This window comes from Heteronotia binoei, chromosome 1 (genome assembly GCF_032191835.1).
Source record: "Heteronotia binoei isolate CCM8104 ecotype False Entrance Well chromosome 1, APGP_CSIRO_Hbin_v1, whole genome shotgun sequence".
Classification (NCBI taxonomy): Eukaryota; Metazoa; Chordata; class Lepidosauria; order Squamata; family Gekkonidae; genus Heteronotia; species Heteronotia binoei.
Genome location: NC_083223.1, coordinates 233,823,622 through 233,851,215, shown reverse-complemented (window position 1 = coordinate 233,851,215; position 27,594 = coordinate 233,823,622). Strand labels below are relative to the sequence as shown.

The following is a 27,594-nucleotide window of genomic DNA, read 5'->3' as shown; positions in this document are numbered from 1 at the left end:
ATGGTGAGAGAAAAAGCTGTCCATCTTATTCTTCCCATAACACAGATATGCGTGCCAGCCGAATTTATTCCCATGAGCTTCTAAGCATAAAGGTTTTTTATCTAACAGCATTATCCAATCTTTGATCCATGTCAAACAGACCGCATCATGATACAATCTTAAGTCCGGGAGCTGAAAACCACCTCTCTCTTTGGCATCTATTAAAATCTTCATCTTAATCCTTGGTTTCTTTCCTTCCCATACAAAATCAGAAATTTTCCTTTGCCATTTGTTAAATTGTTTGGTATCTTTCACAATCGGGATAGTTTGGAACAAATACATTATTCTTGGCAAAATATTCATCTTTATTGCAGCTATCCTGCCCAATAAGGACAAGTTAAGTCTATTCCATTTCATCAAATCTTTGTCCATCTTACACCATAATTTTTCATAATTATTTTTAAACAAATCAATATTCTTCATAGTTATTTCCACTCCAAGATACTTAACTTTAGTTGCGACTTCACACCCCGTCACCGTTTGCAATTCTTTAAGTCTATTTGGTTCAAGAGTGCCAAGCAAAACTGTCCTCTGCCAAAATGAAAACCCAGTTATGTTTGCTGCTATATTGGTTTTTGGTAATCACCTTTTCATGTCAAGAAATTAGCATATTATACTTTCTTTTAATCAGCAAATGTTAATTTCAAAGTATCTTTCTAAAGAATTCAGTGTAAGTTTAACACTACATATTCTCTAGCTGATCAATTCCACATTTTGCCCTGGCCCCACTGGAAGATTTGTGTATGTAACTAGGTTTCACTGTACAAGCAGAAGTGTGAAAAAATCCTTGTACTGAGTTAAACCTAGCATATCCTAAATGGATTTTTCCACTTGTGCAAGACATTATGCAAGCAATTTTTGGCCGTTATGATATAGGGAGGAAAGTACACAAGATCTTGCACAAGTGGGACTGCGTTAAGTCTGTTTATGTTTCCACTTAAGTATCTGGAGATCCATGCCAAACCTGTGGATGAGCTAGGTAGCTTGTAGTTTATTAAGGTCACTGATATTTGTAGCTCATGAGAATCTGTGTAGATAATGTAGTGTAGTTATCTCAAACAAACAGAAAATGGTTTGGGGCTCATCACAATAACATAGCTTTATGTTTCTTTTGCTTTCCTTTCTCCCATTGGAGCTCCATGAAACCATGAGCAGCAAAAAAATAATTTAATGGATGCAAGGACTGAATAAAATTTAGCTACAATGTAATTTGTTTTTTCCTCCACAAAATAAAAGAAAAATCAAAGTGAATGAAATTAAAAGTTAAGAGTGACAGGCAAAAATTAGCTTTGAGATCCTGATAAGGTGGGCAATCGAGAAGAATATGCAAAAAGGTGAAAGATTTATGCAATCTGAAGAGAAACCAGAATAAGAATATGGAAATCTTACCTGAAATTCTGGACAGAATTGATAAGAATACAGTATATTCATAAATATACCCTGGCAAACCTGGGAAGGATAAGTATGTAATTCAGATAGCCAGAAGACCTTTGCACATCAAGTTATGGTCACATAATATGCAAATGATAGAAAATGGTTTGGAAGGGAAACACCAAAATATTGACAGGACCAAACACAACATGCTCTGAATATATGATAGTCGAGGTTAATAGCACGTTTCTTAAGTGGAGCATAAATCTTGTGTTTCTCATGATTTATCATCAAATTTGATGTTATACCTAGGGCCATCCGAGAGTCCAAAAGAAGATATAAATAAGTTCCAGTTTTATAAAAGTTTTTTTTTTATTTCTTTGTCAGCTCAGTTGGTACAAAGTATTTTGGGTTTCTGACCTTGGGGGACCATTTATTAAGTTTGGAATTTAGGCATTCCTCATTCTTTTTCACTGAAAGAGGCAGAAATGCTTGAGTCCAAGGACCTTTTGGAATAGTTTGAGCTAGGATGTGATGAAGTTGGGGATAGCAGTGGTATATTGGGCGTGACTCATATAACATGTGCTAATTATAAGTAAATACCATACAAATAATGGCTGGGAATTTTTTTTTAATTGTGTATGTAGCGCCACGAAAATCACTTGGTCATGAAGTGAATGAACTGGCATCGAGTAAGTTACTGAAACTGGAAATGGAAAACCAAAGTTTGCTAAAGACTGTGGAAGAGCTACAAAGTACAGTGGGATCTGTAGAAGGCAGTAATTCAAAACTTCTGAAAATGGAAAAGGAAAACCAGATACTAAGTAAAAAGGTACCCAATGGCAATTTTTGTTTAAAAAAGAAGAAAATGTTAAATCCCAGGATATTATTATAACCATATGTTAAACAAAGTAAGGCAAATTTCTTAAAGTTGTAGTAAGCTTTCTGTTATGAAGTGCATTGTATTTTCTTGCCCCACTTTGTATTTAATATTTTATGGCATATATTTTAGCAAAATAGTACACTTAATGTTGAGATTGCAAATAAGTTTCAAGGATAAAGCAAGCATCACTGTTCATCTTTTTACTATGTTTTATCAAGTAACATAGCTGTAAAAGCTGTGACAAAGTTATCAGCTTCATCAGGTCTGCTTTCCTTTAAGATTAGGTGAATTGACAGGTCAATTATTATTAAATATTGGTTAGCTATTTTTAAAGCATTAACTTCATTAAAAATGATACTTGTAATCATTTTTACTTGTGAAATGATACTTGTAAAAAATGATACCTCTAATGCCTGTAGTAATATCTGAAGGACCCCTTTCCTATTTTCCACTGCAACAGCTTCACTTATCAGAACAAAGCTTTCTGAAGGTGCCATGCTGTAAATCGGTATGATACTCTTTATGGAACAGGTGGTCCCCGAGGTCTGCTGGCTTATGCACCTGCATTCTCTGTTGTGGCTCCCTCAGTGTGGAATGGCCTATCTGAGGAGATCAGGAAGGTTCCTACGTTTCAGTCATTTTGCAAACTATGTAAAACAAAAGTGTTTCAGAGGCCCCTTTTATAAAGGGAATAGGGCTTGTAGTATAATGGAATTGTTCAGGTGGATATTTTTATAAGGGAAACATGAGTTTACTTTTTATTTGTTTTATTTAAAATATTTTACATCTGCCTTTTGACCAAATTTAGGGTCCCCAGGGTGGTGAACAGTAAAGATTAAAAACAAATGTACGCACATATATAAATATATAAAATAATAACAGGAAGAAGAATCAGTGAGAAAGTGAGGCCATGCCGGGCAAGACAGGGAAGTTTTCACCCACTGGCAGAAGACAGTGATAGAAGGACCAGATGAATCTCCATGGGGAGGGAATTCCATAATTTCTGTACCACAGCTGAGAAGGCCTTACTCAGGTTGTAATCTGTTCACCCTTAGATGGTGATGGGCAACATCTTAGTAGTGCCTTCAAAGATTACTCTAGTGATTGGGTATGTTCACATGGAAGTAGGTGGTCCCTAGTGTCTTTTGGCCCCAAACTGTACAGACTTTAAAGGTCAGTACCAGGACCTTGAATTCAGCCTGGAAGTAAATTGGGAGCTAGTGTAAGTGAAACAAGACTGAAGAGATATGGTCTCTACAAACCAGTTCTGCTAGAAATCTGACTGCAGCATTCTGCAGTAACTATAGTTTCCAGACACTCTTTCAAAGCAGCTCCATGTAGATCATTTTGCTGAAGTCTAATATAGATGTTGCCAGGAAATGCACCACTGTTGCAAGACTTTTTTTGCTCAGGAAAGGATGCAGCTGTGTTTCCAACCAAAGCTGGTAAAAGGTGATCCAAGCCACTGCTGCTACTCCTTGTCCAGCAGCACCCCTAAGCTACAAACCTGCTCCTTTGGGCAAAGTGTAGCACCATCCAGGACAGGGGACTTCTCAATTATTTGATTATAACCTATACTGTTTACAGTCTGACTTGCTCTTACTGCATTGATTTCTACTTTTGTAATTTTGGGCTGGAGGGCATTATTGACATATTATGCCATGTTGTTTCTAATTTTTGTAATCTTAGTCGAATCATATTGTTTGTTGGATGTCTCATGCTGTTTGATTGTGGTGTTTTACACTGTGTAATCTGTCTTAAGTCTCAGAGAGAAAGATTGGCTATATAAATATATGTAAATAAATATCATGTGTTTCTTAGCCATTTAAACACCAAGAAATTGGCAAGGATCCACATTCTATATGGACTGGATAAGAAAACCCACCCACTTGACTGTTACCGCCTGTGCTGCATGGCAGCTCCCATTTCTGAGGGGCCAATGGGATCACTGTGGCCCCTATACTGTTATATTCACCCATTGTTTGGAGATTAAAAAATTCAATGTGGTTCATCTCCTGTAGGTTCAAGTCTTCTGTAGAAATCCTATATTATTTCCAGGAAATGTAGGGTCATAGTATGTGCTGGGTTGATTTTTGGCATAATGCAGTATTAGAAATAGTAAGTAAAAATCTTACTAAGTAGAAAATTAATTATGTACAGTTAAATGTAAGATTCATTTTCAATTGTTTGTTTTTCTTTAGCTGGAACGATTTGAGAATGAACTTAGTGAAGAAAAGCAAAGTCTTCAGAACAGTCAGAATCTAAGCAAAGATCTGATGAAAGAGAAAGCGCAGCTTGAAAAGACAATTGAAACTCTGCGAGAAAACTCAGAGAGACAGGCAAGTTATACAAGAAGACCTTTTTACTCTGTCAACCTTGACATTGATTAAAGGATTAAAATTTGCATTTTTAAAGAGAAACTACATTTGCTTGAGGCATATATAATTTTAACACATGGTAATCATGAACAATTTTTCCTCTGTAAGTTTTCACGTGAATATATGTTTGTATGCATGTATCTTTTCTGCTTTTGAAAAAAAAATCTCAAATTTCAGAAGAATATGCTGTACCTGAGCTCTTTAGAAAGTTATGAGCAAGACAGGAAAACTGCATGTAGTTAGTTGTTCTTTCAAATTCTTTCTAAACAGACAAACCTATTTTTTTCTCTGATTTGCTGGAGAGAAGGGAATGATTTTAGGTGCGGAATAAAAGGCTTACTCTTCTGTGAAGAGGGAAACATCTGTCCAGAAGTGTCTTCAGATTTGTCTGGCTTTCCTCCCTAGCTATGTAACTAGTTTTTCCTACAACCTGGGATGCTTGAAGCATCTGTCTGCTTCTTTGAAAAATACAGATATTCCTGATCTTGGATTTGAGCAATCTAATTGTCAATTCTTAGCTTTCCAACCTCAGCCTTTTCTGTTTGAAAAGACCTTGATTAGAACATTGTTTTTATTGTTATATCACAATATCAAATATTTTACATGCTACAGATTCAGACTGTTGTTTCTTATTTCAATTAATTAGATTAAAATGCTGGAACAGGAGAATGAGCATTTGAATCAAACAGTGGCTTCCCTCAGACAGCGTTCGCAAATCAGCGCTGAAGCAAGAGTCAAAGATATTGAAAAGGAAAATAAAATTCTCCATGAATCTATCAAAGAGACAAGCAGTAAATTAAATAAGTTAGAATTTGAAAAGAAGCAAATTAAAAAAGAACTGGAACACTATAAAGAGAAGGGAGAAAGGGCAGATGAACTAGAGAAAGAAGTTCAACATCTTGAAAAAGAAAATGAATTGTTGCAGAAAAAGGTTACTAACTTAAAGATCACTTGTGAAAAAATAGATACTTTAGAACAAGAAAACTCCATTTTAGATATGGAAAATAGAAAGCTGAAAAAGACTTTAGATAGCCTGAAAAATCTCAGCTTTCAGCTAGAGTCCTTAGAGAAGGAGAATACACAACTTGATGAAGAGAATTTAGAACTCAGAAGAACAGTTGAATCTTTGAAAAGTATAAACATCAAGATGGCTCAGTTACAGTTAGAAAACAAAGAATTGGAAAGTGAGAAACAGCAGCTTCAGAAGAGTCTGGAGCTTATGAAAACATCTTGTAAGAAGACTGAACGTTTAGAAGTCAGTTACCAAGGTTTGGATACAGAAAACCAAAGGCTGCAGAAAGCCCTCGAAAACAGTAACAAAAAGATCCACCATTTAGAAAGTGAACTACAAGAACTAGAGACAGAAAATCAAGCCCTACAAAAAAATTTAGAAGAATTGAAAATTTCTAGTAAACGTTTGGAACAGTTGGAGAAAGAAAATAAACTTTTGGAGCAAGAAACAGCTCAGTTGGAGAAAGATAAAAAGCAACTGGAGAAAGAGAACAAGAGACTGCGACAACAAGGAGATATTAAAGACAGCACTTTAGAAGACAACAATGCAAAAATCTGTAACCTGGAAAAAGAGAACAAGTCACTCATTAAGGAAATTGGTGCATGTAAAGAAGCTTCCATTCGGCTAAAAGAACTTGAAAAAGAGAATAAAGAACTTGTAAAGAGAGCCACCATTGACAAGAAAACACTTGTCACGTTGCGAGAGGTAATATTGCCTGATATGATATCAGTATAAAGGACACTGAAGTTGCAGTGTACTGATAAAACAGCTGTCAGTTTCATAGAATAATTAAGTTCATTAGTATACTCAAATTAGTCTATATTTCTAATAGGTGTCAAGTGGTAATACTGTTTCTGAACTTCAATGGCTTGTGAATTCTGTGGGCTTACACATTATAGTGCAAGAAATGTAATGTGAGTTTCCTCTGCTCTTTCACTTCCATAGTAACAATGGAAGCTGTCTGCAGGTAGGGATAGAGATGAAACATGAAAATGTGTTTTGGTTTGTGGGAAGTCACGAACCAAACAACCCATTCCCAACTGAACTATCTTGTTTGGTTCATGGCCCTGTAAACCCCTTTGAAAGGAACCATAGTCTCCTTCAATGAAGTTTGCAGAAATCCTGAAAAATAGCCGGACATCTGTTTTGGACTGTCTTATGCAGTCCCTTTAAACTTTAAAAGGATTGCAGAACGCAGCATGAAACAACCATGCAGTGGGAAGCACCTCCCCTCTGCGCAGCTATTTTGGACTATCTTCTGCAATTTAAAGGGACTGCAGAAGACTGCAAAATTAGCTATTTGACTGGGAGTACCTCCCTGCCCATCAGCTGTTTCAGGCTGTCTTCTGCAGCCCCTATACACTTTAAAGGGACTGTAGAAGTCTGTGCAAAACAGCTGATTGGTGGGGAGCACCTCCCTGCTCCTCAGCTGTTTTTGAGGCTTTCTGCCCTATGCACGAACCACAAATAGCATGAACCTGCTCTGAAAGTTCATGACAGCAGACTCATCATGAAATTCTGTTTAGGAACGATGAACAGGGCAAAATTGGTCAGAAATTTTGCTTCATGGTTCAATTTGTGCCCATCCCTACCTTGCGGGTTGATTATTTCATCACAACCATTGCTGAGTTGTGCAGGATTTATTTAATCTCCAAAAATGTACAACATCCTGCAAAAATAATGGAAATAAACATATAGAATAAAATCACATTTTTAAGGATATAACTGGTTATCTTATATAATAATGATTCTCCTGTCATGGTGTTACATCTGACCATCCTGATTGGTTGGGTCTTGGTGGGACTGTATCAGCCTTTGGCCCGTTTAACTATCAATCAAGAGTACCTGTGTACCATTGCTTGAGTCTTCTCCTTTCTCCCGCCCAAGTGGCTGTTGCTAGCCAGCAAAGCTGATTCTGTCAGTCTTACCTCAGAGACAGTCACATCTACAACTCTTTTTTGTGTCCTTTCTGTCAACCAACCTCAGAAAGGGCTGCAGAGCTGCTGCAGCCTCATGAAAGGCCTCCCAGCACACACAGCCTCCAAAGGCCACAGAAATAGCCAGAGAGGCCAGGCTCTGCTGGGAGTGTTTCCTTAGAAGCCATGGCTGTTATCTGGGAAGTGCTAGCCAGAGGCTCTTGCTAGGCAACCCAGGCTGCCTTTGTCAGGAAGGGGAGAAGCTTTGGGAATATAATGCCATATAGTCCATCCTCCAAATCAGTTATTTTCTCCAGGATGGGGAAGGAGATCTGTTTTCTGGAGTCCAGATGGCAGAGATCAGCTCCCCTTGAGGTGGAGGTGGGGGAGTGAATGCCTTCACTTGGGAAGACAGCAGGGATGAGGGGGCATTCACCCAAAGGCCTTTAGTGATACCTTTCCAGGTTGGTGGGAAATCCTTGGAGATTCTGTGGTGGAGTTTGAAGAGGGCATACGAGTTAGGGCTTCAGAATGGGGTCTCCCAGACCCAGGTTCTTGCTGTGGAAGCTGACTGATGATTTTGGACCAGTCACACACATCCAGCCTATCCTGCCTCATAGGGTTGTTGTTCAGGTCAAAGGGGGGAGAGAAGAATGATGTAAGCTGCTTTGGTTCTCTCCCCCCCACCCACTGTGGAGAAACCCTGTCTTTTTCCTATGTAGAGGGGGAAGGCACTGGAAAGCTGAAGACAGAGGGGCAAATAAAGGAAAAGACATAGGGTTGCCAACTCCAGGTTAGAAAATTCCTGGAGATTTAAGGGATGGGGCCTGGAGAGGGCGGGGTTTGAGGAGTGGGACCTCAGACAGGTACAATGCCGTTTCTTTCTGGTGACCACTGTAGCCAATCTCCAGCTGAGGACTGGAGGTCACTCAGAATTACTGCTGCATTCCAGATGGCAAAGATCAGCTCCCCTTGAGGTTGGGGCGGGGGCGGGGAGTGAATGCCTTCACTTGAATGGGTGGGAAGACAGCAAGGGTGGAGGTCTCCTTCTAGAGCCTGTTGTATCTTTCTTCACAACAGGCCTTATTCCTAGTTTAACCATATTTTCATATATAGTCTGAAGATAGTAAAGTTTCCCCCCCAAGGAATGAAAGATGGTTTGAAGGAACAATCACTTCTTCTATTGTGTACATACAGTCTTATTTTTGATTCTGTAAACTGGTTTTGCAGCTTTATACTTTTGAAACCTTCAGCATCTGACAGGATGTGACTTGGCCAAATATACACACATGCGCACACAAGTGTATCACAAGAAACAAAGCCTCCCTGGTCACCACACCTCAAAAAGGATATTATAGCATTGGAAAAAGTCCAGGAAAGGGCAACTAGAATGATTAAAGGTTTGGAACACTTTCCCTGTAAAGAAAGGTTAAATCGCTTGGGGCTCTTTAGTTTGGAGAAACGTAGACTGCAGGGTGACATGATAGAGGTTCACAAGATTATGCATGGGATGGAGAAAGTAGAGAAAGAAGTACATCTTCTTCGTGGTCTCTGTGCTTCACACTCATAGTTCCTCATGGAATAGAGCGCCTGCGCCGATCCCCGAATCGGTACCTAAAAAGCCCGGGATTTTTTCGCACTCAGCACCAACGGGCATGTGCAGGCGTCCCAGTGCGCATGCTCGCCGGCACCAGCATGAGGATCCCACCAGTTCCTTTCTGACTCGCTGCGCTGAGAGGATCTCCTTTCGTGTCCCCGGTCGGTAAAGTAATCTTAGGATTGCCTTTCTTGTTGTATATAGCCCGTTTGTTATTTTCTTAGTGTAGTTAGTTAGATAGTTGTTAGTTAGTGTTGTTAAAAAAAAAGTTGTTGGACTTGCCCTTTGGGGCCCAGTTTTCCCCCGTTTTTCCCCTCAGAGACTTTCCTGGGTGGGTTTTTTCCTTGGCGTCTATGGAAAGACATTGGGGTTTTTTTAAGAGGTGCTGCTCCTGTGGGAAGAAGATTGCCCCCCCCCCTTGACGGCCATTCCCTCTGTCTCCTTTGTTTGGGTGAGGGACATCGCATGGATTCTTGCTCGCACTGCCTGAGTTTTTCCAAACAAACTCACAAGAATTGAGCGGCAAGGCTTTCGGCTGTGTTGGTTGAGTCGGCACTTCGTCCTCAAAAGATGGCATCGGGCCCGTTGGTACCGATGGGAGAGGCCGCGACCCCGACAGTCACATCGGCCGATACATCGCCGATCAGGACCAAGATGCCAGTCGAGTGCGTGCGTTCCACAAAGCGACCTTTTGAAGGGTCAGTGGACATCCCAGCTAAGAAGCGTCGGGATGACTCGGGGACCCGATCATCCGCACCGAAGAAGGTGAAATCTAAGGAGAAGCGGATGAAGAGATCATCCCGCTCTCCTTCCCCTTCTCATGACGCTGGGACATCAATGTCAATTGCTCCATCGTCATCGGTGTTGATCCGGTCACCCGCCAGAGAAATGGATAAAAGCATAAAAACTTCCAGGAACCTGGGTGTCCCAGCGTCTTCCAGAGCTGCAAAACCAAAACAGTGGAACAAACCTTGGTTAAAGAAGCCATATCAAAAGTTCTTCCCGGAACAGCAGTGGAGACCTCGCCCTGCCCAACCTGAGAGTAGGTCCCCATACAGGGGGAACAACAGAAACCGCTACGCTTCTGCACGTACCACCGGTAAGTCCAAGGGCGCTCGCCCTCAAAAGCAGGGCCTTTGACTTTCTGGTAGCACGCGTCACTGTCCCCACTTCTTCTTTGTCTATCCGCCTCCGCCCATTCCTGTCAGCCTGGGAGTCCATCTCTACGGACAGGTGGGCGCTTTCCATCGTCGCGGAAGGCTACAAAATAGATTTTGCTCAGTTTCCAAACCAATCTGTGGTAATCACCACACCCCCTTTCCCACCTCTGTTGGCGGAGGTGAGCAACCTCCTACAGAAACACACCATAGAACGGGTCCCGGTGGAGATCAGGACGGGAGTCTTCTACTCTTGTTACTTCCTGGTTCCCAAGCAGGACGGGGGTCTGAGACCAATCATAGACCTTCGGAATCTGAACAAGTTTATTCTGTACCAGAAGTTCAGAATGTCCACTCTGCAAACAATTCTGCCCCTCATCAACCAAGGGGACTGGATGGCAATGCTGGACCTCAAGGATGCCTACTTCCACGTCAGCATCCATCCTGCATTCAGACGTTTCCTTCGGTTTGCAGTAGGTTCTCAACACTTCCAGTTCAAGGCCCTTCCGTTCGGTCTGTCCACTGCACCTCGGGTGTTCACAAAGATGATGAGCATTGTGGCTGCCCATCTCTGGCTTCAAGGGATAGTCGTCTTTCCATACATCGATGATTGGCTCCTTGTGGCGGAGTCGAAGGAGAGTTTGTTAAACCATATTGCCACACCTTGGGTCTGCAGGTCAATTTGGAGAAATCACACTTTACTCCATCACGGACAGTTCAGTTCATAGGGGCTTTGCTGGATACGAACCTTCATCGCGCTTTTCTGCCTCAGCAGAGAGCGATGGACATTATCAACCTTGTCGAACTTCTGCAGAGTCGAAAGTGGGGCACGGTGCAGCAGCTGCAGCGGATGCTGGGGCTGATGGCGGCAACTACAAGCGTGCTGCTCTTTGCGAAGCTGAGGATGAGAGGCCTACAACTTTGGTTTCTTCGTCAGTTTCGGCTGTAAAGGGACTCACCTCGAAAGAGGTTTGCAATTCCACCTGTGACACTTCAAACACTGCAGTGGTGGAAATCAAAGGACAATATTTGTCAGGGAGCTCCCTTCCACCTACCTGTACCAACAGTGACGATCACAACAGATGTGTCTTTATGGGGTTGGGGGGCTCACATGGACGCTCTGTGTGTGGGGGGCCCTTGGCCATTGAAATTGACTCACTGCCATATAAATTACCTGGAACTGCTGGCAGTTCATTTTGCTCTTCGATCCTTCCACCCCATGGTGGCGGGGAAGGTTGTTGCTCTGCTAATGGACAATATCACTGCCCCGTGTTATATCAACAGACAGGGGGGGGACAGTTTCTCGATGGCTCTGTGCACTGGCACTGGAACTGTGGTCGGAGTGCCTGGACCACGACATCTTCGTGAAGGCTGCGTATCTCCCAGGGGTGCTCAACCTGCAAGCAGATCCCCTCAGCAGCGGTGCGGCTTCCCCGCACGAGTGGGAGATACAGTGGCGCTTCCTTCAACCCGTGTTTCAGCTCTGGGGGTATCCTCAGGCGGATGTCTTTGCCACAGCCGAAAACCAGAAGTGTCCTCTGTCTTGCTCCAGAAGGGGCTCAGATCCAGAGTCGTTGGGAGACGGTCTGCTGTTCCTGTGGGAAGGTCGGTTCCTATATCTGTTCCCACCTCTGCCACTATTGACAAGGGTGGTCAACAAAATCGCAAGAGAGAGACCATGCTGCATGCTGGTGACTCCGTGGAAGCCTCGGCAGAAATGGTTCCCAATCTTGCTCCAACTGGCGAGGGGGTTCTTCTACCAGTTTCCGGCGGAACCGGATCTTCTGTCAGCTCAGGACAGTCATGTATTCCATCACAACGTGCCCCACCTGAAGCTGACAGCGTGGTTCATCGACCCTGTGAGTTCTCCAGCAGAGTCCAACACGTTTTCCTGAATAGCAGGAAGCTGTCTACCCGTGCTTCCTATGATAGTAAGTGGCGGACGTTTCTTCAGGTTTTAGTTGATCCTACAGTTTCACCCCAGAGGGTGGGACTGCCGGTTATTTTTGAGTTTTTGTTATCTCTGGTGGATGCTGGCCTTGTTTTTTCCTCCATTAAAGTTTATCTGGTGGCAATATCTGCATTTCGTGAACCAGTGGAGGGGCATTCAGTTTTTGCACACCCTCATTCTAAGAGATTTTTGAAGGGTTTGCTTAGGCTTCATCCTCCTTTGAGATCACCCCCACAGTTGTGGGATTTGCCTCTAGTGTTGGACAGGCTGACTCAGCATCTTTTTGAGCCGATGGCCACATGCTCATTACAGCTTCTATCTTGGAAGACTGCTTTTTTTGGTAGCCATCACATCAGCACACCGTGCAGGGGAGCTCACGGCTATGCGTTGTGACTACCCATATCTAGTTTTTCAGGAGTCTGGAGTGCCGTTAGCTCCTGATATTTCCTTTCTCCCCATGGTGGTTTCTCAGTTTCACCTTAATTTAGAGGTTTGGTTGCCCACGTTTTATCCTACACCTTCCTTGGATGAGGAACGTAGGCTGAATGCTCTAGATGTTAAGTGTGCCTTATTGTTTTATTTGAGTCGCTCCAAGAGTTTTCGTAAGGACCAGCATATTTTTGTTTCTTATGCTGCTCCTAAGTTAGGTTCCAGAATCCCGTCTCAGCGGCTTTCAAAATGGCTCACTGAGACTATTAAACTGTGTTATTTGTTGGCAAAGAAGCTGTTACCTGGGCCTATTCGCGGACACTCTACAAGAGCGATGGCGACGTCAGTGGCGTTCCTGAAAGGTGTTTCCCTGATGGACATTTGCAAGGCTGCCACCTGGTCCTCTCCACATGCCTTTATGAAGCACTACGCTCTGTATGTGCATGCTCAGCAGAGGACTTGTCTGGGAGCTGTGGTGCTGCAAGCTGTTTCTTCTGGTTGACCGTCTTCCATCCTCCAGGTATGCCTTGCTTGCTAATCTCCCATGAGTGTGAAGCACAGAGACCACGAAGAAGATAGACAGGTTGCTTACCTGTAACTGTAGATCTTCGAGTGGTCATCTGTGCATTCACACTACCCGCTCTCCTTCCCCACTGCTGACGGTCTCCCTCCAGTGGGGGCTTCCAGCGGTCAGGAATGAACTGGCGGGATCCTTGCACTGGCACCGGTGAGCATGCGCGCTGGGACGCCTGCGCATGCCCATTGGTGCCAAGTGCAAAAAAATCCCGGGCTTTTTAGGTACCTATTCGGGGATCGGCGCAGGCACTCTATCCTATGAGGAACTATGAGTGTGAATGCACAGATGACCACTCGAAGATCTACAGTTACAGGTAAGCAACTTATCTTTTTCTCCCTTTCTCACAATGCAAGAACTCGTGAGCATTCAATGAAATTGCTGAGCAGTTGGGTTAAAACAGATAAAAGGAAGTGCTTCTTCACCCAAAGGGTGATTAACATGTGGAATTCACTGCCACAGGAGGTGATGGCGGCTACAAGCATAGCCAGTTTCAAGAGGGGATTGGATAAAAATATGGAGCAGAGGTCCATCAGTGGCTATTAGCCACAGTATATTATTGGAACTGTCTGGGGCAGTGATGCTCTGTATTCTGGTGCTTGGGAGGAGGGGGGGAGGCAAAGTGGAAGGGCTTCTAGACCCGCTTGTGAACCTCCTGATGGCACTTGGGGTTTGTTTGTTTTTTTGGCCACTGTGTGACACAGAGTGTTGGACTGGATGGACCATTGACCTGATCCAACATGGCTTCTCTTATGTTCTTATGTTCTCACTCAGATTTCTTCCCGCTCTCATTAAAACTATTGGCTGCCTCCATTCATAGTCCCTACAAGTTGATGTTGCCTTATTAATTTAATATGTTCATTTCCTTTTAAAAATGTATTCATTTGTTTTTGGGGAAAGGATTTGGTGAATGAAAAGCTGAAGACTCAGCAGATGAATAATGATTTAGAGAAACTTACACACGAACTTGAAAAGATTGGCTTGAATAAGGAGCGCCTCTTGCATGATGAGCAGAGTAGTGATGACAGGTGAGAATGTTAAGATTGTAATCATTTCCTTATGGCATTTCTGAAGCAGATAGTTTCCGTAGGATTTGTTGCTGAATGTGCAATTGGTGCAAAATACACTTCTTCCAGGCTCTACTTCTGGTTTTGTCTAGAAGTTAGTACATCATTAAAAATGTGAACTTCCTTTTTCAGTGTTTGTAGAGAAATCATGAGGGACACTGCCTCTTGTACTTCAGAGCTCACTGCTGCGCCTGTTGGCAAATAAATTTACTTAATTAGTTATTCCAGTGTAGTGTTTCCAATAGCAAGCAGCCAGTAACACATGCTTCTGAATACTCTTTACTTAAAAAGTAGGCACATAGCTTGCTGCTCGAACAGACATGTTTCTATCTCACTTCTTCTTTACTGCTGTTTCTGATTTTCTTCAAATGATGAAAAACAGTACAGGAATAAAGGAAGGCCTGCATAGACAAATCAAAGGATAACAAATCATAGTCTGGACTTTGCTGCTTATCTGTTTGTGTTTGTTCATCATAGAAATACATACAATATGCTTAATCTGGCATGTATATATAATGTTTTTTCTTCATGGGTTTTCTCATTTTTGTTAGCTGAAAATTCCTTTATAATTACAACATCTATATTTTAAAATAAATTTCTACTTTGCTGCTGCTGAAGGTTTACTATTGTATCAACCTTAGTCACACACTATGTTCTGCTTACCTACATTTGATTGATTTAGACAAGGACTTCTCATTAGGGATACACATTTGAATATTTCCAGTCTAAATATATATCCAAGAAATATTTCCTTGGTTTTTTGGGGGGGTATCAAGGTGAAAGTAGGGGTTCCTGGGAATATTTAACATCGATTCCTGAAAAGTTTCAAAATATTTGGGAATATATGGAAATATTCAGGGCTGGCATTTAAGGCCTTTTTTTCTTCAATTTTACAAGCTTTCCAGACAAGGTACAAAAAATACATTGCCAAAAATGTTGTTAACAAGAATGAGCACAAACAGATCCCACAAAAGCACCTAAAATAAAGCTCCTGTATGCTGTAGTGTTGTCATTTTCGTCTTTACAGGAGGGTGGGGAGCAGGAGCCCTAGTGATGTAGAGCTGTTGGTTCTGTTGAGCTTGTTGCATTGGACCTGGATTCTGCTGGGATACTCTGCTTTGATATTGATTCTGTTGGGTTTGTTCATTCTGTTTGCATTTGGGGTCTTTTGACCAGTGGTTACTCTTCTGTGCTTGGCTATTGGCTTCTTTGATTCCACCCCGCCCCCCCCCCCCCTAGGGAAAAATGGAGACAAGTAGAAGACTTGGACAGCTTTTTCAGGGGCCCATTGTTACAATTTGCTTGAAACTGGCAGGCTCGGCTGTGTTTATTGCATTTTCCCTCCCATCCCATTTCTTCTTGGTCCCTCATTCATCAGTTTAAGATCTTGTTCCCTTAAGTTTTCCATTTACTTCATTCACTGATGTTCACACATTTGTTGTACACTTGGTTGTTAATGTTCATAAACTTTGTATGGTATTAGACTACCTAATCTAGTTACTACCAAAGTTGCTACCACATTGCTTTTCCCCTGCCATATTACATATTACAAAGTTGCTAGTCCCCTACCATATTACTAATATCAAGACAGTTATTGCATTTTGGAAGTTATGGTACTGTATGTCTATTATAGTTCACCAAAGTCACTGTGACTTACATAGCAAAAATAGGTGAAGGCCACTAAGTACATTTGAAAGGACTAGCGGTGTTGCAGAACACTCCTTCAAGAACATAGCCACATGAGCCCTTACAGTCAGAGGTATTTATTGTAGCCTAAACTAAACTGTGGTAGAAGTGGATTATAAAACAGAAATGATAATCTTTTCTTGCCATACATTGCATGCTACTATCAGCATAGTCTGGGTATTAGGTGACATTTACATTTGAATCATATTAATCTACTGATTTATATTTATATTTTCTGTTACACATCACAGTATGCAGTGTAGCAGATTGTACTCATGGTTTACTATAATAGATTCCTCATTCTTGACTGATACAGACCTACTAGCAGAAAAATAAATTATTTTCATATCTCATACTACACAAAGCAGTATACTCAGTCCCTCTGAAAGCATTCTTGGCTCTCATCAGTTTACTGCACCTGCCAATATAAGGCCAGTGGCATTCAAACATCTGTTTCCTTTACTTGGTGTTGCCGTTCTTCCTGTTCCTCCTGGAATCAAAATACATGTTAAGAAAAACAGAGTGTTCTGTCTTCTCACCAGCCTTCCTGTCAGCCTGCTGCTCAATTGAGAATAATAGTTGGCTCTGTAGTCTGTTATTAAGCCCTGATTGACATAATGATGGTGGAGACTTCAGACTCTTCTGTCTGTTTCAGTGTATTGTTGAGGCAATGTGAGTTTCTCAAAAAGAATTTATCAGTACTTTCCCCCTAAGATGTCTTTTTTTATTTAACCTGCCCTCAATATTAAGTTCATACCCAATTTGTTTATTGCTTAAGAACATAAGAATGCTACTTGTTTGGGGAGTGTTAAGGAGTGATGGAGTCAGTGCTGTTGGGAAATGGAATTCAGTGGCAGTGAGGCTGGGCAAGTGGTGGGATTTGAGTAGCTGTATTTGGGGGAGATAAAACTGGAAGAATTGAGGTGATACTGAATAAGGAAGGAAACTTCTGTTAATATGGCAATATTCCATTGGCAGAAAAGCATAGGAAGGAAGGGTTTTTAAATTTACTTTCAAAAAGTAATTATACTGCACTGAAATAGAATTGTAATGTTTAAGCAGGATTTATTTGTGTAAATTAAATTTTACACCATGTTTTTCCATGTGGACCTAAGGATTATGGAAGAATGGTTTTAAAAGTTAGAAGACAGAGAGATTTGTGCAGGTAGCACTGCACTTCTAGAATATAAGCCATCTTCAGCATATAAAATCAATATTGAAATATATTTATTAGTTGAATTCTCAGTTTTCATCCGTAGAATTGGATGGTTCATCTGGGAGCCAGAAAATTTTCTTGTTCTATTTGACATGAGACAGTTTTAAAGATGTAAAGCACTTGTACCTTCCTATGTTTGACTTATTTTCTGTTCAAGAGTAAAATATGAACAAGAACAATGGCAATATATATTTGTTGTTTCTCAGTCGCACAGTCGAGTCCGACTCTTTGCGACCCCATGGACAAAGTCACTCCAGGCCCTCCTGTCTTCCACTGTCCTCCGAAGCCTGCTCAAATTTGTGTTTGTTACATCAGTAATGCTGTCCAGCCATCTCATCTTTTGCCATCCCCTTCTTTTGCCTTTTGTCTTTCCCAGCATCAGGATCTTCTCCAGGGAGTGCTCCCTTCTCATTTGGTGGCCAAAGTATTTGAGCTTCAGCATCTGACCTTCCAGGGAACAATCTGGGTTGATTTCCCTTAGGACTGACTGATTTGATCTTCTTGCAGTCCAAGGGACTCTCAAGATTCTTCTCCAGCACCATATATCAAAAGCATCTATTCTTCTGCGCTCGGCCTTCCTTATGGTCCAGCTCTCACAGCCATACATTACTACTGGGAATACCATCGCTTTGATTATATGGACTTTCGTTGGCAGGCTGATGTCTCTACTTTTTATTATACTGCCCAGGTTCGCCATAGCTGTCCTCCCAAGGAGCAAACGTCTTTTAATTTCATGGCTACAGACACCATTTGCAGTGATCTTGGATCCCAGAAATGTGAAGTCTGTCACTACTTCCATGTCTTCCCCTTCTATTTGCCAAGGAGTGATGGGGCCGGATGCCATGATCTTAGTTTTTTTGATGTTGAGTTTCAAGCCTACTTTTGTGCTGTCCTCTTTCACCCTCAACAAGAGGTTCTTTAGGTCCTTCTCACTTTCTGCCATTAGAATGGTATCATCTGCATATCTGAGATTGCTGATGTTTTTCCCAGCAATCTTAATTCCGGCTTCTGCTTCATCCAGGCCAGCATTCCGCATGATGTATTCTGCATATAAATTAAATAAGCAGGGTGACAATATACATCCTTGTTGAACTCCTTTTCCTATTCTAAACCAATCAGTTGTTCCATATCCCGTTCTGACTGTTGCTTCTTGACCCTTGTACAGGTTTCTCAGGAGACATGTGAGGTTGTCGGGTACTCCCCCCTCTTTAAGAATTTGCCACATTTTGTTGTGATCCACACAATTAAAGGCTTTAATGTAGTCAATGAAACAGAAATAGACGTTTTTCTGATACTCCTGTGCTTTCTCCATAATCCAGCGAATGTTGGCAATTTGATTTCTAGTTCTCTCCTCTTTTAATATGATATATTAATAGAACAAAATAGAAGTCGATTGCACCTTTGTTAGTTTACTTCAACAAGGCTTCCCTCCTTTGAACTGAAATTGAGACCTCAAATTAATAATAATAATAAACTTTTATTTATACCCCGCCCTCCCAGCCTAGGCAGGCTCAGGGCGGCTAACAAGACATGGTAAAACCATGATACAATAAAACAGTATATAATATAATTAATAATTTAACAGTAAAACCAATAAAACAGTATGACATTATGGTACAATCAAGTTATGTATAAGATGGCTCGGTGTTATTGATATTATCAGGAGTTCCGTCTTAAAAAGCTAGCTGGAAGAGGGCAGTTTTGCAGGCCCTACGGAACTGGTTAAGATCCCGTAGGGCCCGCACCTCTTCCGGCAGTTGATTCCACCATTGGGGGGCCTTTGTAGAGAACGCCTGTTCTCTGGTAGTTTTTAATTTGGTTTCTTTTGGCCCAGGGATTCAAGAAGATTTTTTGAGCTTGATCACAGTGCTCTCTGAGGAACATATGGAGAGAGGCGGTCCCTAAGGTAGGTAGGTCCTCGACCATTTAGGGCTTTAAAGGTAATGACCAGCACCTTGTAACAAACCCGGTAAACAATTGGCAGCCAGTGCAACTCCCGCAGCCCAGACTGCACATGTTCCCACCGAGGCAGTCCCAATAGCAGCCTGGCTGCTGCATTTTGCACTAGCTGCAGTTTCCGGGTTCGGTACAGGGGCAGCCCCATGTAGAGGGCATTACAGTAGTCTAACCTCGAGGTGACCGTAGCGTGGGTCACTGTTGCCAGGTCACCGCGCTCCAGGAAGGGGGCCAACTGCCTCGCCCGTCTAAGGTGAAAAAAGGCGGACTTGGCAGTAGCTGCTATCTGGGCCTCCATAATAGACAACATAACTCAAATAATTTCATTGGTGCTCTTCTGAATAATTAATAAAGACTTTAGTTACAAAGGTACTTACGCAAATGCTATTTCCATGGAATCAGTGTCTACTCCCCCCCTCTTTTATCATTTTGTTAATATGATTGTCAGTAATCAGGATGTCTAGAAGGAAAAGGGGCTAATCTTTTTCTGACTAAAATGGCTTGATTGTTGGAATTGGCAATGACATTTGAGTGGGTGGCACTATGAAAGCTTTCTGCCCCCATTCCTTGATTTGCTGTCCTTATCTGCACGTGAATTTTCACAGGTCTGTATCAAGTCTGCATGATATCCTTCTGCCATGCTTTCCTGTCCTGTATCCCTAAAGCACTGTCTGTCTGAACCACAGGGAAGATCACAGTGCAACATTTCTATAAAATGATCCAGTTTTCATTTTATACTTTCTTGGCTATAGTGTTATTATTTAAACAAGTTCAGATTTCCCCGCAGTCAGATATTCATCAAAACTCAAATACAGACAAGGGGAGACCCTCAAGAAACTTGCAAGGAGGGAGCATTCCCCAACCTTTGCTTCCCTCCTGCTCCTGGTGGCCTTCCCTTTCTCTCCCTTCCAGCAAGCCCAGCTTGCTTGGCCCCCAGCAGTGACTTGTGGTCAAAGTTCGGATGGTGCTTGCTGTCCATACTGTAGTGTTGCGGCTGCTCCTCACCAAGCATCTGAATGAGCAGGCCCAGGTCAAGCAGCAGTAAGGACCGCTTCTTCATCTCAGGCACCGGGTGAGGGGAGAGGGCATGGCTTGGGGGGTTGCCCAGACCAGCCAATGTCTCCTTTCCTCATCAGGTGTGGTGCTGGCTCCACCCTGAGAGACAGGAGAGAGGCTCAGCCTCATCCCCTGCTGGGTGGAAGATCAGCTCCTGGGAAGGCTCCTGCTGTGGCAGCTTTTCCTGTGATTCCAGCAGCTTGCCTCGTGGTCCCTCTGGCATGGGGAGCTTCAGCCTCATTGTTTCTGGCCTCACCAGATTGGAGAAGGCTGATGCCAGACAAGTAAATTGCATTGACTGCGCAAGTGCAGACAACACATTTTGCTTGGGAGGGGGGAATTTACCACACCTCCCAATGTATTTTTTTTAAGTTTTCAGACTTTTCTGCACACTTGAGGAAATGTCCAAAGTGTGCAGAAAAACTGTCTCTGATCTTCAGAAATGAGTATCTACACATAGGGGCACAGTTAGGAATTTGATATATAGATGTGGCCTGTGTGAAAATGACCTAACGTTCCCAAATCACTGTAGTATTCAATACAGATCTGTTGTTTATCTTTATTTACTTAATGCACACTCCACCTTTCTCCCCAGTGTGGACCCTGAGTTTACATTGCTCTCCTCTTCTCCGTTTTATCCTCACAACAACCTTATGAGCTAAGGCGGGAGTGTGCAACTGGCTCAGAATCACCCAATCAGATTGAAGGGCAAAGTGGGGATTCAAACCTGGGTCTGCCAGATGCGAGTCTGAAGATGGTAATCTTCAAGAGATTTGAGGTGGCTTTCTCCCCCCACCCCTTTTTTTTTGCAAGCGTGTTTGTGTGTGTATTCAAAGGAAGCTGGGCTTGGGAGCAAGTCTTGCCCTTGTGAGCAATATTAGGATGCATAATTACTCAGCTCTATGATCTTATTTTTAAATAGTGTTTTAAATAATTAGAGGTTGTATACTAATATTTTTGGAAACTGTAAAATTGGATGAAGGGGAGACAAAATATCTGATCCATTATGTTATATCAAAGGAAGTAACAGTTCTGAAACACAAACTGGAATCACAGAGTAAATACATTAAATAAGAATGCACCTGTGTGATAATTTAATCCTTGTTGTCTTTGCTTTTGTTTTTTTTTAACAGACATGAGATGCAAATTCAGGAGGCTGCTCTCCATGTCCTTCCTAACAGAGGATTGTAATGAAGCTCATTATTTATCTTTATATTTGTTTTGGAATGCAGCCAAAATGAAAGCTGTTTACTGGCAATCCAATCAGTTTCCATCCTGGCTGTTTATGTATTGTAGTACTGACTATGACTTCATTAAATACTTCTGTTAGTATACACACAGACCAGCACAGTTGATGCTTTTCATGTTTGTTAGTCCTTGGCTCAGTTCAGACATTATGCTAAACCCTGGTTCAGTAAAGAAACAGTGGTTAGTGTGATCATCCAAATTTGGGTCATTCCAATAAGTATGATCAGTTTACAGTCCACCATGCCATGCTATGATTTGAAATCATGGTCTAAAACTGGTTTATTAACCAGAGTTGAGTCTTCGCTGTGGTTTCATGTGATGTACAAACATAAAACAGTCTGCCTTGTTCCACAGTGGTGCCCCCACCATGTGTATGCTTCTTCCTCCTTTAGATTGTGACTTTAGATTGAATTATTATTATTATTAATTGAATTTCTATCCTGCCCTCTCCGCCAAAGCACTGTAATATAATATATATAATTTGCTGAATTTGTACATATAAAAACCTTACATAAATTAGGAATATTGACATCATTGAATTTGAATAACATTGGAATGTTATTAGCACCAATTGTTTTAAACTGTTTAAACTTAACTGATTTTATTACTATGATGCACTTTGTTTTATGATTATTTGTTTTATGACTATTGTTGTAAGTCGCCCTGAGTCTGCCTTGACAGGGAGGGCGGGGTATAAATTTAAGAAACCATAAATTAGATTGAAATTAAGGGTTTTCTTTGATCATGAAGTAGCTTGCCTCCAAGAAGATAAAGTGTTATCTGTGTAAAGAAGTAAGCAGGCAGTTGTTGCATTCTGATGTTACATTTAACTACTGTCAAGGAGAAATATGTAGAAATTCAAGGTATTGCCAGGCTCAAGTACACCTTTTGCATCTTCCCTCTCCATTCTCACTTGGAGAAATGCAGCTTAAAAACAAACTCTGGTTACATGACATATGAATGTAAGTTTGCAAGTTAACCAGCATTATAATTTTTTGTCCTTAATAAAAAATTCTAGGCATAGATTTAAACTCCAGTTTAGAATCCCAGTTTGGGATGGGGGACTAATTCTGGTAAAACTGCATGTCTGGATTCATATATCATGGGTATCCAAAGTTAGTTTTAACTACAGTTCTTTGTGCAGGAAGGAGGAAGCAGCAAGATGTACATACCCACCTGGCAACAAGCTGGATTTGTGCACCTTTTTCTTTAGCTGTAGTTACATGTGAACAGAGCCTATATTTTAACAGTGTTGGGTGGTGAACAGGTGCTGTAGTGCAAAGGGGAAAATATTGAGTGTCAATACTCCAGAAGGATCAGCATGGTTAAATTTCAGTCTAGTCTAATTTAATGAGGTACACGATTTTGAGCAGAGCCTATATTTTAACAGTGTTGGGTGGTGAACAGGTGCTGTAGTGCAAAGTGGAAAATATTGAGTGTCAATACTCCAGAAGGATCAGCATGGTTAAATTTCAGTCTAGTCTAATTTAATGAGGTACACGATTTTAAACACACATGCACCCTGGAAATAGAGATACTATAATGTGGTATGGACTGCATTCCTCTGCGTTGCGCAATCTGCATGCTGCCTTATAGTCAAGGTAACACATTTCAAATCACTAAATTGGGATTAAGGATTGGATTTTATGAACTATTAACATAAAAGTGCTTGTAGTCTTTCCTCTTCCACAGCAGCCCCCCTGTGACCCATTAAGAGCCAATAATAATAGGGATCAAGAACCTAGTGGACAAAATGCAACCCACTGCACTGTGCTGCAGTGAGTGTGAATCATGTGAATTAGCCCTTCAGCTCTTGTATGAATGCTTCTAGCATTTTCTCTATGAATCTCCTCTGACCTCCAACATTGGTTTTTGGGGGTTCACAAGGGACTTGTGGGGAGGAGAGGGTTTTTACTAGCAATTTGTAAGGGAGTTCATCTCCAAAGTGTTCTAGGTTACTTAAGATGAATTTTTGCTTTTCTTCTTAACAAAATTACTGTTTTATGGTTTTATTAAACAGTAAATACAAACTGTTGGAGTCAAGGTTAGAATCCACATTGAAGAAATCACTTGAAATAAAAGAAGAAAAAATTGCTGCTTTGGAAGCTCGGCTAGAAGAATCAACAAATTTAAACCAACAGCTGCGCCAGGAACTTAAAACAGTAAGGAAAACACTGTTGCTGTGCTTTCACTATGAGACTTAAAATCCTAAACATAATTTTGAACTAAAATGAACTAAATAATTAATGTTTCTAAGACTATGTAAAGGATGCAAAATACAAAAATGCATATTGGTATATCTCTTCATATTGAAATTTTTGTATAGATTTCTGAGCACTGCTGATCTTGAAAAGCTGTTGCTAATAACTCCTGATATTTCTTAAGGAAAAGAATATATATATATAAAAAAATTTATTTCAGATTAATTTGTGAAGAGTTGCTTTAAAAATAATTATGTATTTCTTTAACCAAAGATACCTTGCATCGCTGATGCAGCAAATCTTGCTTTTACCCCTCTTAAATTTTTTTGCTGATATCAGTGTTTGCTGGTGGAGTAACCTGGACACTCCATGTCAAATCTTGAAAGCTAAGCAGGGTCAGCCCTGGTTAGTAATTCGATAGGAGACCAGGGTTGCTACACAGAGGCAGGTTATGACAGACCACCTCTCAACATTTCTTTCCTTGAAAACCACCATTAGTTGGCTGCAACTTGAGTACAAAAAAATGTTGTGAACAGCTGGCATTAGTGGTTGTAGCATATACATTCACTGATTCTTCCTTTATTCCTTTAGGCTTGTGACATATGAATGGGGGGGAGCAGAATAAAAGACATTTCCAGTGTGAGCCTCACAGGAAGAAACGAGATGTGGGGAAGTGGTTCCATAGGGTTCCAAACATAGGTCGCCAAACTACATCTGCAAGTAGAAACTGTTTCAGTAAATACCTTATTTTTATTTGGAAACCAATAATAAAATACTGTTATTTTTGTTATTTCATACCAATGGCCAAATTAGATGGGATGGCAGCAAATCAATATATTAAGAGTACACTTTATCTTTAAAATTCCTTTTAAATGTGCATGGGGTGATTTAACATTCATTAGGGATAGGAAGAAATGAGATGCAGTATCCTTCCATTACCCATCCTTTGGAATCCTATGGAACCACTTCCCCACATCTCGTTTCTTCCTGTGAGGCTCAGACTGGAAATAACAGTCAGGACAAAACCATCTGGGGTGAGATGATTTTAAGAATGTGAGCTAGGGAAGGGTTCTGAACCTACTTCCAGCTTTCAGCATTACTCGGTGAGATTATTCTTTTAATCAGTCTTGTGTGTGTATTTTTTTAAAAATTGTGGTATAATAATACTAGTGGTTTAAGTTGAGTTCTTTTTAGTTGTGTCCCACATTAGCACACTAGCACCAAACATTTGCTACAGTATGTCTGCCTAAGGTGTTGGTATAGTTTCACTGTAGCAATAGTATAATGTATAGTGTTTTGTGGTATTACACTGCTTTGATCTTGGTATTGTGTCCCACTCTCAGCATTTCTATAGTGATGTACCATGTCTTGGGGTCTAGCAGTGTTGTGTGCATCCTATTTGCATCTTTTATTTTGCATTGGGTAGCTGTGGGAGCTATTAGCAGAATGATGAGAAGAAATATCCATAAAAGTTTTTATCTTGTTCTGTCGGCCAATGTATTTTAGTATAATCTTTTACATGCTTCAAACTGAATTAATTGATTTTCTAGGTTAAAAAGAATTATGAAGCACTCAAACAAAGACAAGAGGAGGAGAAAATGGTACAGAACTGTTCTCCACGAACTGGAGAAGACAGTCAGTCTATTAATAAATGGGAGAGAGAAAGTCAAGAAACCACAAGAGAACTTTTGAAGGTTAAAGATAGATTAATTGAAGTTGAAAGAAATGTAAGTTGTGATTGTAATTACTCTTGGTTGTTGGTAGTTGAATTTGTTGAACTGTCTAATGAGCTGCTTTGTATAAAAATCACTTTAGCAAATTTATACGGTAGTGCCTTTGGGTTGTGTTACCCCCCCTCCCCCACCCATGGATGCATTCCCTTGCTGCCTGTTCATGAGTTTTCTTTCTGTGGCCACACCAGCATTGCAGAATGGCCTTTTTGGCTTTGCAGTTTTTGATGGTTTGCAGAACAGAACTGTTTAGAAGAATTCTTGACTCTTTAAGATAATTGCTTTCTGGGTGCCTTGAAAGACAGCAGTCTTAAATAATCTATTTACTTTGTGCTGATGTTGCTACCTGCCTTGAGTCCTAGTTATCTGGGAGAAAGGTGACATTCAGGACTGGCCGTACACATTCTGGTACCCTAGGCAAGGCTAACTTCTGCCCCGCCCCCCTGGATTAATAACATCACCACCATTGGGGAGGAACTGTCCCGGAGACACACGCTTGATTGTGGGGTGCCTCAAGGGGCGGTGCTTTCCCCGATGTTATTTAACATCTATATGCGCCCCCTTGCCCAGATGGCCCGAGGGTATGGGCTGGGTTGCCATCAATATGCTGATGACACCCAGCTCTATCTGCTTATGGACGGCCGGCCCGCCTGCGCCCCAGAAAATCTGGACCGGGCGTTACAGGCAGTGGCTAGGTGGCTTAGGCTGAGTGGGCTGAAGCTGAACCCGGCGAAGACAGAGGTCCTTTGCTTGGGTCGCGGCGGCCCGGGAAGGGAACTCCCCCTGCCAGTTTTTGATGGCACTCCATTAACAGCGTCGGGCAGGGTTAAGAGCCTGGGGGTGCTGTTGGAGCCTTCATTGACGATGGAGGCTCAGATAGCAGCCACTGCCAAGTCCGCTTTCTTTCATCTTAGGCGGGTGAGGCAGTTGGCCCCCTTCCTGGAACGTGACGACCTGGCAACAGTGATTCATGCTACGGTCACCTCGAGGCTGGACTACTGTAATGCCCTCTACATGGGGCTACCCTTGTGCCGGACCCGGAAACTGCAGTTAGTGCAGAACGCTGCTGCCCGGCTGTTATTAGGGCTCCCAAGATGGGAGCACATTCGGCCGGGGCTCCAGGGTCTGCACTGGCTGCCAGTAATATTCCGAGACCGGTACAAGGTGTTGGTTATTACCTTTAAAGCCCTATATGGCCTAGGACCTGCCTACCTTAGGGACCGTCTCTCCCCACACGTTCCCCAGAGAGTACTACGCTCAGGTTCACAAAACCTGTTGGTAGTCCCCGGGCCAAAGGAGGCCTGTCTAAAATCCACCAGGGATCGGGCCTATTCAATAACGGCACCTTATTGGTGGAACCAGCTGCCGGAAGAGGTGCGGGCCCTGCGGGATCTAGGGCAATTCCGCAGGGCCTGCAAGACAGTCCTCTTCCGGCAGGCCTATGACATTAGCTGACAATGTAAAACATCTTGGATGGAACAAAATGTATCTATAGGCCGCCGGCTTTATTCTATCTTGTTTTTTACTAATTTATGGTTTAATTGTATTTTTAAATGTTTTAAACTGAAGTTGTTTTAATTATTATGTTGTAAGCCGCCCTGAGACACTTAGGTGAGAAGGGCGGGGTATAAATCTTAATATAAATAAATAAATAAATAAGTCACATGAGGGCACTCAATTTGGCGCTCCCAGAAGCCAGCACCCTAGGCAGTTGCCTAGTTTGCCTAGTGGAGGGCCAGCCCTGGTGAGATTATAAATGTTTTAACCAAATACGTCAGTTGAATTGGATATGGCAAAACAATGCCCTTAATAACTAATAGTTTAATAGAATATTGTATTTCTAAAAATACATTTTCTTGGGAAAAAATCCCATTTATTTCAAAGCAATTTATTCCCAAGTAAGTGTGTTTTGCCATTCTATCATGTGTATTTCTTTGGATTATGCTTGGAAGAGAAGCTGCTAGCCTATTAGTGTAAACCGTTCAAAGCCACTGAGCTATAAGAACAGATTCACCAAAGAAAGCTGCTAGTACTCAGAGGTAAGACATGCTTTCTTCTTCTGTATTAGTATACCTGTTACACAGTGGATTACATATATAATTTTTTAAAAAATGCAGTACATATAAT

At 41.7% G+C, this 27,594-nt stretch overlaps 1 protein-coding gene across 2 annotated transcripts in view; it reads left to right on the top strand.

Moving 5' to 3' along the window:
* CCDC88A (coiled-coil domain containing 88A) overlaps positions 1-27,594 on the top strand; it is a 201,985-nt gene that overhangs the window by 118,194 nt on the left and 56,197 nt on the right. For both annotated transcript variants that reach the window (XM_060249353.1, XM_060249345.1), the window contains exons 13-18: positions 2,058-2,242; positions 4,495-4,632; positions 5,318-6,388; positions 14,208-14,335; positions 23,557-23,698; positions 25,288-25,464. In XM_060249353.1, coding sequence (XP_060105336.1) covers positions 2,058-2,242; positions 4,495-4,632; positions 5,318-6,388; positions 14,208-14,335; positions 23,557-23,698; positions 25,288-25,464 — 1,841 coding nt within the window. The remainder of the gene's footprint in view (positions 1-2,057; positions 2,243-4,494; positions 4,633-5,317; positions 6,389-14,207; positions 14,336-23,556; positions 23,699-25,287; positions 25,465-27,594) is intronic.